General features: G+C 41.8%; 1 protein-coding gene across 4 annotated transcripts in view; it reads right to left on the reverse strand.

Moving 5' to 3' along the window:
- The window catches only part of HPSE (heparanase), a 40,544-nt gene extending 35,313 nt beyond the window's left edge, over positions 1–5,231 (reverse strand). For all 4 annotated transcript variants that reach the window (XM_036906372.2, XM_036906371.2, XM_057502407.1 and 1 more), the window contains exon 1: positions 4,894–5,231. In XM_036906372.2, coding sequence (XP_036762267.2) covers positions 4,894–5,123 — 230 coding nt within the window. In that variant the 5' untranslated portion in view covers positions 5,124–5,231. The remainder of the gene's footprint in view (positions 1–4,893) is intronic.
- Between the last annotated feature and the right edge of the window lie 9,255 nt (positions 5,232–14,486).

The raw sequence follows: 14,486 nt of genomic DNA on the forward strand, positions 1-14,486 counted from the left end.
CTTCTGGTAGTTCCTTATAGCAGCATAACACTAGTCTTCATATGGAATTCTCTCTGTGTGCCTATCTGTCTCCAAATTTCCCTTTTTCGTAAGGACATCATTCATACTGGATTAGGGCACACTCCATTCCAGTATGACCTGTTCTTAATTATGTCTGCAATGACACTATTTCCAAATCAGGTCACATACTTAGGTACTAGAGGTTAGGATGTCAACATACGAATTTGGGGGGGATGCCCAGAAATTCAACCCATAGCAGGCACCAAATAAGATCAGATTGAAAGGTGTTTATTGGGTTGGCAGCAAAAGAAGGTCACTGATGATGTTGGAGAGACTGGTTTTATGACACAATGATAGGGACTTCATGGGGGTGGAACAAGGAAGAAATGGGCAGTAAGAAAGACTGCAAAGGAGAGGAGAAAAAGAGGGAGTTAACTGCAGAGGCACATGTGCAGGGAGGTGTTTGAGATGGGGAAGACTAGAGGATGTTTCTATGCTGAGAGGAAGGATTCAATAAGAAAGGAGAGGCTGGAGACACAGGAAAGAGACAAGGTGATTGATGGAGTAAAGTCCTTGCAGGATGCAGGACGGGGGACAGGATTCAGAGCAGAGCTAGAAGAACTGGCCTGAGAAGAAAGGAAGGGAGAAAGCTAGACATAGCCATGGTATTTCTGCAGGTTTGATGGCAGGAAGAAAAGGAACTTCCTGTCTAGGGATGTTATTTTCTTTGGGAAACAGAAATGTGGTCATAAGCTAAGAGTGATAAGGTGGAGGTGGGAGCAGAGTTTTGAAGGAAGTAGAGAATGAGAGAGGAAGGAAATGACTAGTTCAGGGGTAGCACTAAGGGCCAAGTAGGTCTGGAGGCTAAGAATTTGTAGTGAAACATCAGTCCATGTGACTGGAGCATTCCTCCTGGCCTCTAAGAACTTGACAGCTCAGCTATATAGGGTGGCCACTACGACTGGAAGCAGAAGCAAATACATAAAAGTGGTTTATTAATAATATGCATTACAATCATGATTAGATAATATTTCCCATTTCCATACCTTATGGCCACCTAATAGTTCCCAAAGAGAGAAAACACAGTTGTACTAAACAAGGCTTGGGTTTTAGCAAGAACACTGGGGCAGCAGTTTGGAGATACTATCACAGAATGACTCGTGGTAAATTAAGAAGCCCAAATCAGATGTGTTAGAAGTAGAGAGAAGAAGAGGCTGTTCAGTGAAGGTACTTGAAAAATAGTTAAGGTGTGACCCAAAGAGTAAAAGAGCTAAGAGGGTAAGGACTGTGGTCCAAGAACGGAAGATTTTAACTTCAGATTTCAGAGGTTGAAAGGTTCTTAGATGAAAAGACTCAAGGCTTGGCCATGGCATTAGGTGGCTGAGATAGAGTGAAGCAGTGTGTGCTAGTAAGCTGGTGCCCTAAAAAAAGTGCCCTGATTTGTAGTATTTGTCAATATTTGCTAAGTATTCCTACCAGGGTGGGTCTTAGATACCAGGTTGATGTCACTGAATGCGGAGTTGGGAAGAGATGCATACAAGCTGGTGCAAGCTGGTTCCAGTACAACACGGAGTGAAGATTATTTAAAAATCTGGGTATGAAGAAATTGACAGTTTATTCAAGTAGACTTGAAGTTATCCAGGATGACGATGGGACATGGGAGTGGACAGGAAACCGAGATCAGTGCCAATCTTCAATCAGTGAGGAGGAGTGAGTAAGAGGGGAGCAGAGTGCACTGACAAGGAGCGCAGTATGAGAGCCGGGCTTGGTCACGCTGGAGTCGAGCAGTCCTTGCAGGCATGCAGCAGGTTCAATGAGTGTTTTAGACACTGCATAGGTTACTTCACTTCATCCTAAAACAACCCATATATAGACAAGGAACCTGAATAGAAGGAGGCAAGTAATCTGCCCAAGGTAACAAGCCACTAGGGATTTGAACTACAGTAGTCTGGAGTTCAAACTGGTGGGCAATCATCTGCCAGCTACACCAGGGAATGGGGAAGAGCTGCAGCGGGGGAGAAAGTGCAGTTTCTGCTCCAAAGGGCTACTTCAGAGAAGCAGCCACATCTACTTCTCCACTTGGGTTGACAGAGGAGAGCCACATTTTAGCTAGGGAAGAGAGGTGGAGAGGTGGGGGGAATATTCTATGAGGAGGGTACAGCAGGGTTATCATGCGATGGGAGACAGTGACAGGTGTGGGAGGGAAGGGAATGATGAGCATCGATCAGGGGCAGAGTACTCTCAGGGCTCAGAAAATCTGAATCTATGTCTCAGGATTGCTCTCAGTTCTGTTTCTCTGGCTGTGGTTATTTCTCTCAGCAACAAGCATGGAGAAGGCCTGATATTATTTCCAACATTGGTTATCAAAATGTGCACTTGACATTGCTGGTAAGTGCTTTTCCAAATATGAAAAGTAACTTTGCCAATGGAGATGCAGGAATCTGATTATTGAAAGTTATTAGTAATGAATATTTATTAAATTGGCAAAAAGGGATGAACTCTGCTGGAGAAAAAAAGCAAATCCTTATGAACGGCACTCTTGCTGTTTCCACCACTCTTTTTGCTCTGTAGAACTTAGGATCTCGACCACGGACCCTGTACGCCACTTCCTACCTTGTATTAGTGACCTGTGCATGTGTGTGTGTCTTAACTGAATGTTGATATACTGCCATTACAGTAACCACTAGCCACATGTGGTCAGGACTTGAAATGTAGCTAGTCTGAAATGAGATGTACTGAGTATAAAACATACACCAGCTTTTGAAGACTTGATTAGAAAAAGAATGTGAAATATCTCTTTAATATTTTTATATTAATTACATGATAAAATGTAATATGTTGGATATTTTGTGTTAAATAAACTATATTATTAAAATTAATTTCACCTGTTTCTTTTTACCTTTTTCAAACATAGCTACTAGAAAATTTTAAATTACTTATGTAGCTTGCACATGAGACTCACATTATATTTCTGTTGAGCACCACCGGTCTTAACTCCCATTTTTGAGGGGCCAGGGCCTCTTCCCAGCTCTGCACATAGTCAGACTTAGGAAGTTCCTGATTGGCTTGTTGATTAGTTACCTCTGGGAAGAAGGAAAACTGAAAAGATGCTCCTTTCCAATTCTAGATTGTTCTCATTGTCATTTAAGTTCTGTGTACTGTGCGTTCTCTAACTGGACATGCAAAAAGAAAAATCTGTTTGTCATCATAGGAAATCAGAACAGTGCCATCTGATTAAATTTTCTTAGGCTACTTTTGAAGCACTTTAGAGGTTTGGGCTCTGATTTTCCTACACTCAAGTCATTGCTTGTCTTCATTATATCAATCTTTTCAGTTTGTTTCTGGACAGTCTTTATAGCTATACCCTACCCTACTAGCCTTTAAAAAATATAAACTTTTTTATTTTCTTGTTGTGTACTCCTGTCTCTGCAATGAGCTTCTGGGTTCAAACTCTGCTCCTTCATGTAAGAGCTGGCTGACCTGGACAAGTTATTGAACCTCTCTAAGCCTCAATCTCTTCATTTTAAAAATGGGGACAATAATAGTACTGACCTCATAATTTTGGAGCAAAGACTAAATGAATTAACATCTAGAAGATGCTTAGAACAGAGCCTGGCATATGACGAGGGCCCAATTAGTATCAGCTCTATTTATTATCCCTCCTTAGTATTAGTTCAGCTTTCATCTCCTCAGCTCTTGCTGTCTTCACCCAAGCACCTTCACTTTGAGGAACTGTAACAGAACCATGTCCATCTCACCCTCTCCTCTGTGGACAGATACTAACCTTGGTGTTGTCTTCTGAGGTGGAAGCTAAATGCTTTGTATTTTGAGATGGCTGGGTCACTTTGGGCACTGTGCTGATCCTCTTGGGGAGATGTACCCTCAGGTGCTAATTCAGAAGCGGGGTCTTTGAATAGAAGGAGAGGGAGCTCCTGCCTCTGTGAGCTGCAGTCTTTGGGGTCTCAGCTGGGAAGAGTGTGGAGCTGCCTGCAGATGCCTCTGAGGTGTAGGCATGCAAGACGGCCTCTGCCGTGGGAAGGGAACTGGAGTGGTCAGGAGCCACTAGAGAGAAGCTCATATGAACAGAAGTACACTGTGTTTTGAAAATTAACAAAACAAACAGTTTTATCTATTGCATGTTATGCTCTTTTGGTTTTCATTATCCTCCAGTCTTTAACAAAAATGTCTGGGTTGGGGTCGGGGGGAGAAAGGGTGGCCTAGATGGCCTGGGACTGTCCCCACAGCTCCTTATCTTGGGAGAGCCTGCATTCACAGGGCAGGGCCAGTGAACCTGTATCAGCCTCAGTTTTCAGGTGAGGAAAATGTGTCAGCAGCGTCCCCCGTTCTGCAGTCTCATCTTGGAGAGGCAGCTTTGTATTCAGGCTCTGTAAGTCTCTGCAACAGTCTCCCAGGTCTCATTTATTTAAAATTTGGATTTAAAAAAAACCTGTACTCTGAGAAATCTCTGTACCTTGCACAAAAGTGCTCTTTAAAACTTTATATATATATATAAATTTATATGGAGTATATAAGCTTTACATGGAGCATAAAATTACATACTTATACATGGAGTAAGGAGCTTACTCTCTTTGAGGCCTTTTCCATCGTTAAAAAAAAAGTCCATCTAGTCCAAGGTCTTAGGTGTCCTACACTGGGCAATAGATCGAAGGCTCACAGCCCTCCAGGTGCACTTGCCCGGGTCCCCATCTCTGGGCGCGCTGCTGCGAGAGGTGGGAAGTTTCTTTTCCAAATTTCCCCTTAATAACTGAAGGCAGGAAGGAGCGGTTTGATGTAGGCTGCCGAGATAGAGCTGGAGGGAGGAAGGGAGAGAGAGACCGAGCGGTTCCGGGACTGAGCGGCGAAAGAACGGAGAGTGGCCGTCGGGGCGCTTACCCCAGGAAGGTGAGGAACCGCGGGTCGGTGGCCAGGTTGGCGTCGATGGTGACGGACAGGAAGGCGGGACTCACCAGGTGCAGCGGCGGCTCGGTGGAGAAGTCCAGCTCCGCCGCGACCTCCGCCTGCACGGGTCCCGCCGGGGGGCCCGCCAGGAAGGGACCGAGCGGCCCCAGCAGCAGCAGAAGCGGCGGGGGCACCGGCAGCCCCGGCCTCGCGCGCAGCAGCATCTCCGGCTCACCTGGCAGCCCCGCCCGCGCGCGGCCTCGCTGCGAGAGCAGACGGCGCGCTTCCTCCGTTCGCGGTCGGCGCGCGTCTCCCTCCCCGGCCTCCCGCCCTCCCCCGGCCTCCGCGGCCACCCGCGCCCGCTCCTGGCCCTCCCCGCGCCGCGCACCCCTCCCCCGCCCCCTCCCAGCGCCGCCCCGCCTCCCCCGCGCACTGCCCTTCCTTGCGCGCTTTCCAGTCCGCTGCAGTCACGTCCGTTCCTGAAAGCACCCACACCCACTGAAGGGTGAGGGCCTGGCCAGGAGCCAAGCGTCCGGGAGGCCTGGGAGGCAGCGCCCGGGACGCAGCACGAGGTCCCTTGTTCGCCGGTCGCGACCCTGGCGCTTCCTCTTCCAGGTCCCATCCAGGTGGGGGTGGCGTCAGGTCTTCGCACCCTCAACTAAAGCCTCCGGTAGAGCATTCATCACTTCGCCCCACATCTGGCTTTTAAACACTTGCTTGTAACTTGAGCCTGCCCAGATCTGATTATCAGGTGTCCTTTGGCTCAGCGGAGAGCTGTTCCCCAGGCACCTTACTTTTGCCTAAAAAAAAATATGACCAGGTTATTGGCCCTCCTCCAGCTAGAAAGAGATCAACTTCTAAAAATCAACTTGTCATGAAAAGAGCCTTGGGTATTCGACGCTCCATCTGACACTCGGGACGCAAACCTCCGTACAAGCGCAGGCTAAGGGCTGCCCCTTGAATTTGGAGCCTTTGTCAAATCTCCCCTTTGTTCATTTATCTTTAGATGTTGGCCAAACTTTTCTTCAGTTTTCCTGCATTGATATGTAATTACAACGGGCATACATGTACTTAGGGCTCTCTGTTTACCTGGTACTGAAAGAGGTGCTTTACCTGTACTGTCTCTTATTCCCACAGCTCTGCCAGGTGCATATTATCCTCGTATTACACATAAGGACCCAAGCTCTGGGACATTAATATGGCCAAGTGTCAGAACTGGGATGTGAAGGCAGTTGCACAACTGCAAACAGATGGCGGCCTGCCTCAACTGGAATGTAACTTCCTCAAAGGAGCTTTGCCTGAACTTCCAGGCAGCTGCAGTCCTGAAGGACACACTCTCACAGCCTCCTGAACTTGCTAGAACTTTCCACATTTGTTAGCATTGTGAATGTTGCTACGTGCTGGAGTCATCTGCTGGATTATAAACTCCACAAAGGCAGAGATGTGGTTTGTCTGGTCTACTGCGCTCACTGACACTCACGGCACCATGCTTGGCACTTTAGAACGCACCAAATAACACCAAAACCCTTAGAATTTTCCACTTAGATTGCAACACCAATAAAGCAATGAATGAAAAGTGGTTTGAAATTTTATTTGACTTGCACAGATTTGTCTGTTCTTCAGCAACTTAGAAGGTAAATGTAGAGTTAATTGAGGAAGGTTATTACAGTTTGGAGGCATTGTGTGTATACATATCAGTTACTATTTTGCAACCTGAATCAGACTTACAGTCTACAATTACAGATAAGAAAAAAAATCATATATCAGCACCAGGAGATCGTATGGTGGCAGAAATGGAGGCAGAAAAGCAGATGCAAAGGCTCTTTTTCTGCCTTTGTCATGACATTTGATCCTGTATCCCACCACGTTGCCCCTGTTGTGGGTTAAGTCACATCAATTACTTTGGAATATTTGGGTGATTTGAAAAGTGGATCACTGTGAATTTTCTAAATAGTAAATCCTTGTGACATGTGGGCCAGTGCAGTCCACATGCAAGTTAATAAAATGGAAACTGGGAAAACATAAATGAGGAAGTGAAGAAGAGAGATTTGCACACGTGATGATCTGTTGATTGAGATCAGTTACATTGCTGGCTCCTGGATCTAGCTGGTTTGATCCACTCTGCCAGGTAAGAGGAATATATGAGAACATAGGAGTAAGGATTATGCAGCAATATTAATAGGAATGGTTATTTCAGAGACTATATAATTAGATACCCTACATTTTTATGGCAAGTTTCAGCTTACATGCATCCTAGCTGGAGACCTCTTACATGCATCCCAGCCATGCAGCTTGGAAGGGTGCAGAATCTTGGTTTTTCAACCTCCCAGAGCCTCAGTTTCCTTAACTGTAAAGTGGGGGTAATAATGCACAATTTACTGTGTTTTCTGAGAATTATTTAGCTTTATGTGACACACCTAGCTTCATATGCAATATGATGTAGCTGTTCAGCAGGTGAGTTTTTATCATTATTATTACTTCATTTAATCTTCACAGTAACCTTGTAAAGTAGATTTAGACTCAGCCTGCTAATTCCAAGTCCAGAATTTTTCCACTATATAACCCAGATTTGGTGATCCAAAAGTGATCCAAAAGAAATAAAACTCTTCAAATGAACTAGGGCAGCTCATGTGAGTCATTTAATAATTATAATGTGGTAATATTTGCATGTGGCCTAGAATTGATTGTCAGTGGTGGCACTGAGATTTTAGGGACTCACACAATGTTTACTTGGCCAAACACTTGTAAGAACACAGGCTGATTTCAGGGTGTCTTCAGAAAATAATCATTTTTTCACTTGTCTGTCTAGAAAATGAAGATTTTCCTAATGTAAAAATCCCTTAGAGGGGGCAATCTCTTAGGTATTTGTTATTCCCTCTGGACTGTGTAAATGATATACATATGGTATGTTGTTTTGAGTTACTGGGTTAAGTCTTACTAAAGTTAAGTTTCAGTTTTAAGTTTTTAGTGATCAAACTATACTCTAAAACAAGGAGAAACTAAAAGCAATAACATCCTAGGGGCTGGAATGAAGGAAGTTAACATGTTGAGTGTGTGCTGTTCTTTAAGGTGCTTTCATTACCTGTTATTTATATGGCCATTCAAATATTTATGGATGCCCACCATGTGCCGAGCACTGAGCTAGGTAGCAGTAAGCAGCAAGCAGGAGCGACCCCTGCACTCTGGAGCTTCTAGTCTTACTGAGCAGGCAGATGCTATTTAAAAAAAACACACACACACAAAAGTAAAACTGCAAGGGTGGCAGGTGCTCTGAAGATGATTATGTCTTTACAAGTATATGTTGAGGATTTGAATTAGGGTGGGGTAAGGAAGTTCCTGTGGAGGTGATATTTAAGTTGAGGTCTGAAAGATGAGCAAAAAGTAGGCAAAGGAGGGGAATCATTCAAAGCTAAGGAGATGGTAGGTGCAAAGGTGAGGCAGCATGGACGTGAGAGGACTGAGGGCTGGGGGAGCTGAATAGAGAGAAAGGGGCAGCAGGGGACATAGAAACTGAAGTAGCAGGGCCCTGTGGTATCCTTGCAGCAATGGGAGGCCATTGACAGGGCCTCTAGCCTGGTGTGGCAGATGTTATATGATCAAATTTATGTTTTACAAAGATAAACTGTAGATAGTCTGTTTCCTTTCTAGTGTAGATGTCTGTTTATAGAAGATGGATGTGCACTTCTCTATAGATTTAGACAGGGTTTCTGATTTTCTTCTGTTAAGCTTTTGTCTATATATACCCTATAAATATGTATTTCTCCCCATGTTCATAGGAAAGGGCACTTAGGGCCAGTCAGTGAGCCAGAACCTATCAGAGAAAGCAGGAAGTGTCCCTAGAATAAGGACTCAAAAGTCTCAGCAGCCACATACCATAACCAGGTAGGTTTACTCAAAAGTTCCTGAGGAATACTGACTGCCCAATTTTGAACACCCATTTCTGGGATGATACAGGCCCTGGAAGACCCTATTAATTATACTAATGCTAAAAAAGCTAATTAAGTGGTATATTGTTTTTTGTTACCCCCAGGCTCTATAGACAGTGTAAGTAATGTACACACAGACAGAAAAGGGAGAGCTCAGAAAATGCACCAGAAATAGGGAAGTGGTTGGGGTGGGGATAGAGTGAGAACACGTCCTATTCTGATATTATATGTAGGCTAGAGTCTACTGTGTTCTTGACTTTTCACCAAGCATCAGTTAGTTTGTGGCTCTCCCAAGAAATAATCGCTACAAAGTAGGATGGAAGTATTTCCTGCTTTGTTGAGTCTAGATAAGGAGTTATAAGGAAGGTGGCCTGGGTAGGAAACACTCCTTGTGGTAGAACCAATTTAGCACTGGTGACTGAGGCCTGAAAAGGGCTACTGTTTGCACCCAGGTTGCAGCTGAAGTGCAAGTTTGGGTGGTCAACGAGCTTGTGGGCAATTACTTGTACATCTTGTATTGAATAGTTGGTTTAGGCATGATTGTGCAATTATTTGAATATTGTGTTAGATTGTATTATTTTATAAAATGAATAGAAAATGAAAAATACAGTTGAAGAGACACATGGGTCTCATGAACTTACCTCATTTGCAACCAGGTGGAAAATCATTAGATGTGCTGATGGAGATAAATCTTTATCCTCAATTTCAGCTCTTCAGCTATAAGCAGGTCAAATGTGCATTCATTTCTGAAGGAAAAATTCATATTAAAGAACCTATTCAAAAATGTTAGAAATAACCCTATTTTAATCCTAACTCAAACAAATAAACTTAATTGAAAATACTGATGAGGCAATTTGGGAAACACAGACTGGATATTTAATAATATTAAACAAGTTATTGTTCATTTGTTTTAAGGTGGGATAATGGCACTGAGGCTGTTTTTCAAGAAACCTCATCTTTTAAATATACATGATGAAGTGTTTATGGGTATACTGACATGATGTTTGGGATTTGCTTCAAAATAAACTCAGTGGGAGGAGAGAATTGGGTATGGTATGGATGGAACAAAGTTGGCCATGAGTGAACAATTTCTGAAGTGGGGCAATGGGTATGCAATGTTTGCGGCAGATTTTATTTTCTAAATATGGCAGTAACAGTTTTTTCTATCCCACATGTTCTTCTGTAATTTCATCTTCCCATAGAAAGGTGGGGGTCTATGTACATTCCCCTTGAATAGTAGGCAGGTTTGTAATTGCTTTAATTAAAAAGGCATAATAGAAATGACATGGTGACTTTTGAAGCTAGGTCATAAAAGGTTGTGCAGCTCCCATCTGATTCCCTTGGTACCTTAGCTCTCCAGACACCCCTCTTAGGAAGCTCCCTCTGGGAGTCCAGCTGCCACATTATGAGAAGCCCAAGCCAAATGGAGAGGCAATGTGTAGGTGCTCCCCTAGAAAGGTCAACAGCTCCTGCTAAGTTCAGCCTTCAAGTCAACTCAGCCCAGGTACAGACATATGAGTGAACAAACCTCCAGATCATTCCAGTTCCAATGATTCAACTCATATAAGCTATCTGATCTTTCCAGTTGAGGCTCCAGACATTGTGGAGCAAAAACATGCCATCTCTAATATGCCCTACCCAAATTTCTGACCTTCAGAATCCATGAATGCAGTAAAATGGCTTTTGATTTAGATCACAAAGTTTGAGGTTGTCTGTTACACAGCAAAAGGGAAATGAAAAAAGGTGAATTATGGTATTCTACCTACTTTTGTATTTATTTGAAATTGTCCATAATAGTTTTTAAAAACTACTTTTGTATATATTTGAAATTGTCCATAATAAACAGTTTTTAAAAGACCATTAAAAAGAATGCCAGAAATACACCATCAGATTGTGTAAAAGGCAAAATGCAATTAGGGATTTTACAATGGTTTTATGTGGAGACAGAAGCTCTCTTACGATATGGTAAACTTTTAGACTCCTTACTTATACACATGCGGCATATGTGAAAGCCAGGGACTGTCTGGATGAGTTTCCTTGTATTACTTTGGAGAGGAGAGAGTATGGGGACAAGCCTGTAGGGGAGACTCCATCACTCACAGTGAAATTAGAATCAATTGAAAATATGTTTATTATAGTTATTTTGTTTGTATTAATTTTTATAGTTTGGTATAGTTATTTCTAATGGTCAAATTAGAGTAAATTGCAGCCTCTGGGTAGATTTCTAGATTTTATGCACAAAGAATCAGCCCAAACCCTTATTTCTTTTTCTTGGGGTTAGAGACAATCTTTGTCATCATAGTTGATTAACTTCCCAGGAGTCCTGCAAAGGTCTCAACTAAGTTAAAGAACTTTGTACCACCCTTTCCTTCTCTTTGTTACCTGTGCTTTGTGAGAGAGCATGTGTCGTCTTTTTCCAAAACAGAAATAGCTTTATTTCTGTTGATAAGGTGAATTCATGTTCTTTTAAAAAAGTTGGTTTATCTAGAAGCAATTCACTTGTCACTGATGGATGAATATATGAACAAATGTGGACTATACATACAATGGAACATTATGAAGTCTTAAAAAGGAAGGAAATCTTAGCACATGCTACAACATAGATGAAATTTGAGGATATAATGCTAAGTGAAATAAACCAGTCACAAAAAAGCAAATACTGTATGATTCCACTTATATGAGGTTCCTAGACTGTCAAATTCATAAAGACAGGAAGAAGATGGCCATGGCTAGGAGCTGGGAGAAGGGAGGGAGATTTGTTGTTTAATAAGTATAGAGTTTCAGATTTGCAAGATGAAAAAGTTCTGAAGGTCTTGTTCACAACAGTGTGAATACACTTAGCACTGCTGGATTGAATACTCAAAGATGGTTGAGACGGTGAATTTTATGTTATGTGTTTTTTACCATACAGTTTTCTGCCATACAAGGTGTGAGGCAGAATAAAACTTTGGCAAGGATTCTCAAAATTTTTGCTCTCAGGATTCCTTTATACTATTAAAAATTATTGGGATAAAGAATTTTTTATGGGTTATATCTGTGATAATATGCAGATTAAAACTGAGAAATAAAAAATATTTATGAATTCATTTAAAATAATTATAATAAACATATTAATAACATTGTATGAAAAATAACTTTTTCTAAAACAAGAAAATTAGTGAGAAGGGTGGCATTGGTTTACATTTCTGCAAATCCTTTCATGTCAGGCTTAACAGGAGACAGCTGGATTCTGGTATCAGCTTTTATAGTCAATCTGTTACATTACGTATGTAGCTTCTGGAAAAGTGTACAGCATTCTCATGAAAGAATGAAAATGAAAAGAGCAAATAACATCTTAGTATTATTATAAAAAGAGTTTTGGCCTTTCAGACCCCCTGCAAGGGTGTTCAGATCTCTTTGTGGACTGGAGACCATATTTTAAGAACTGTTATTTTATAGATATTCCTTTATGTCCTTTAAGCTTTTTTTCAAAATTTCAGTTTTATCTAAATATAATTAACAAAATTGGAAGATAAAGTCTATGTCATGGTGATTTAATACAGGTATACATTATGAAAGGATTTTCCCACATTGAGTTAGTAACACATCTATCACCTCACATATTTATCACTTTGTGTGTGTGCATTAGAACATGTAAGCTATACTGTGTAAGCAAATTTCAATATACAATATAGTGTTGTTGACTACAGTTACCATGTTTTACTTGGGCTGCTCAGACCTCATTCATCTCAACAGATGAAAGCTTGTACCAACTTCTTGGTCCTTTTTTTCTTTCTAGTCTCTTTGAACAGAAGCCAGCCAGGCTCATTGCCTCAGGGGAAGGATGGCACAAAACAGAAAAAGGAAAAGAAGCTTTCATTTCCAAAAGCCTAAACCTAAATCCATTCAGGAGATTATGTGAAGTGCATCTGAAGTAGCATTTCTCCATAGTCAGTGTCCCAACCTTCTGCACATCTTGACATACGGAGACAAGTGAAGCGTTTGTAGGGCACTCTTGGGAAAGCTAGTGCTTTGGAGGGAATCTGTATACATTGGTGAAAAAATGTACTCCATTTTGTATACTCCCTTGGTCTTCTGCAAGCCCTTTCTGCTAATTTCAGCTTCATCATTACTTTGAAATACTGTGAAAAAGTTCAACTGTATTTAAAATCCATTTACTTTAATCACAGGAAATTCCACCATTGTCTTTGTCATGAAAAAAAAGGAATTGCTGTGAGAGTCTTTTAACAATATTACACTGTTAAAATTTATTATGTACTTGTGTGAGCAAAGCTTTGATCAAGAATTTGAAGTGATCGTCATCTAAAAATTTTAATCAAGTTGGCAACCAGCCATTTCAAGCACAACCCTGGATATTAAAAGTTTCACTCATGGAATCAAGCTCAAGTTTTTGCTAAGAAAATGGAAAAGACATTATTTAGAAATTATATACAAATCAAATTTTAGCAAACACATGCTCTGTATTTTACTTTTATTTTTCTTATCATAGTTATTATGGATAAAATTGCAATATTCCTAGAATCTATCGCCTGGCCTCAGTGTGTCTCCATATCAATAGGTGTTTCCAAGGGGTGGAGAGAAGTAGTTCATCTCCGTATCAGTAGGTGATTACAAGGGTGGGGGTAGCAAGGGTTTATCTGGACTGGAGAGGTTGGGTGGGGTCCCTTTTTATAGCCGGGTTGTGAGAGACACATTTTTCTCCCTTTGACCGATTTCCGCTTCAAAGGTAATTTGCAGATGGGCTGTGAACAGATGCCTAGAAGACCAGTGCCACCCACCATGTGTCTGCTCCCTACATACACCACACCTTGACCCTGTCTACATTCTCCATCCTATAACATTCCTTTTGTGGAAAGGGCTCAGAATAAAAATTAAGTTGTTATAGAATATGTTTTTACAGTTTTATATTTACTGCATGCCTCAGTTTTGCTCTGAGATCCATTTCTATCACAATGTTTATTTAGTTAGAAGTAGGACAGAGAGAGTGAAGACTTGTGCTTAAAGTCTGGAAAATAGAATGAAATAGTAAAGTGACAAGGACACCACTGGAAGAGCACAGAGGCAAATGCACTAAGTTGAGCAGTAAGAAGTCTTTTAAAAATACACACTCCAAGAAAGGGGATTGTGGGCAACCTCAGAGAGGAGGTGCACCTAAGGGCTTAGGATTCTGTCTTTCAAGGCTTTCAAGAATGGGATAAAGGTAAAGGGTCAGGGGGCGTAAGCTTGTCATGTGGTCTTGTGATGTCTGTCTCCAGTGAGAGACTATATGTCATTATCCCTAGTCAGTCCTCTAGATAATTCTGTAGAATAAACTTGCTGTTCCTCTCCAAGATAGTGGCTGCCCCCCAAGCACTGGGAACATACCAGTTAAGGCTGCTTGCCTTGCCTTAAGATAGGTTGTTGGCTGATTACCAAAGAATATGTTAGGAATCTTAACTTTGCAACTCTCTGCTTTTAAAATGGAATGTTAGCTTTAAGATAAGTCCCTCTTGTTCTTACTATGCTATTCGTATCTCAGCAATTTTAGGAAAATTAATCAGGGTGCTTGCCGTGTCTCTGCCCTATCTCACCTGCATTAGCTAGAGTAAATCTCAGGATCAGTCCAGATTCAGAGCATGTGGAATGAACTCACATTGCAAAGTGCATTAACTCTGTGAGTCC

The sequence above is a fragment of the Manis pentadactyla genome, chromosome 5, assembly GCF_030020395.1.
Source record: "Manis pentadactyla isolate mManPen7 chromosome 5, mManPen7.hap1, whole genome shotgun sequence".
Taxonomy (NCBI): domain Eukaryota; kingdom Metazoa; phylum Chordata; class Mammalia; order Pholidota; family Manidae; genus Manis; species Manis pentadactyla.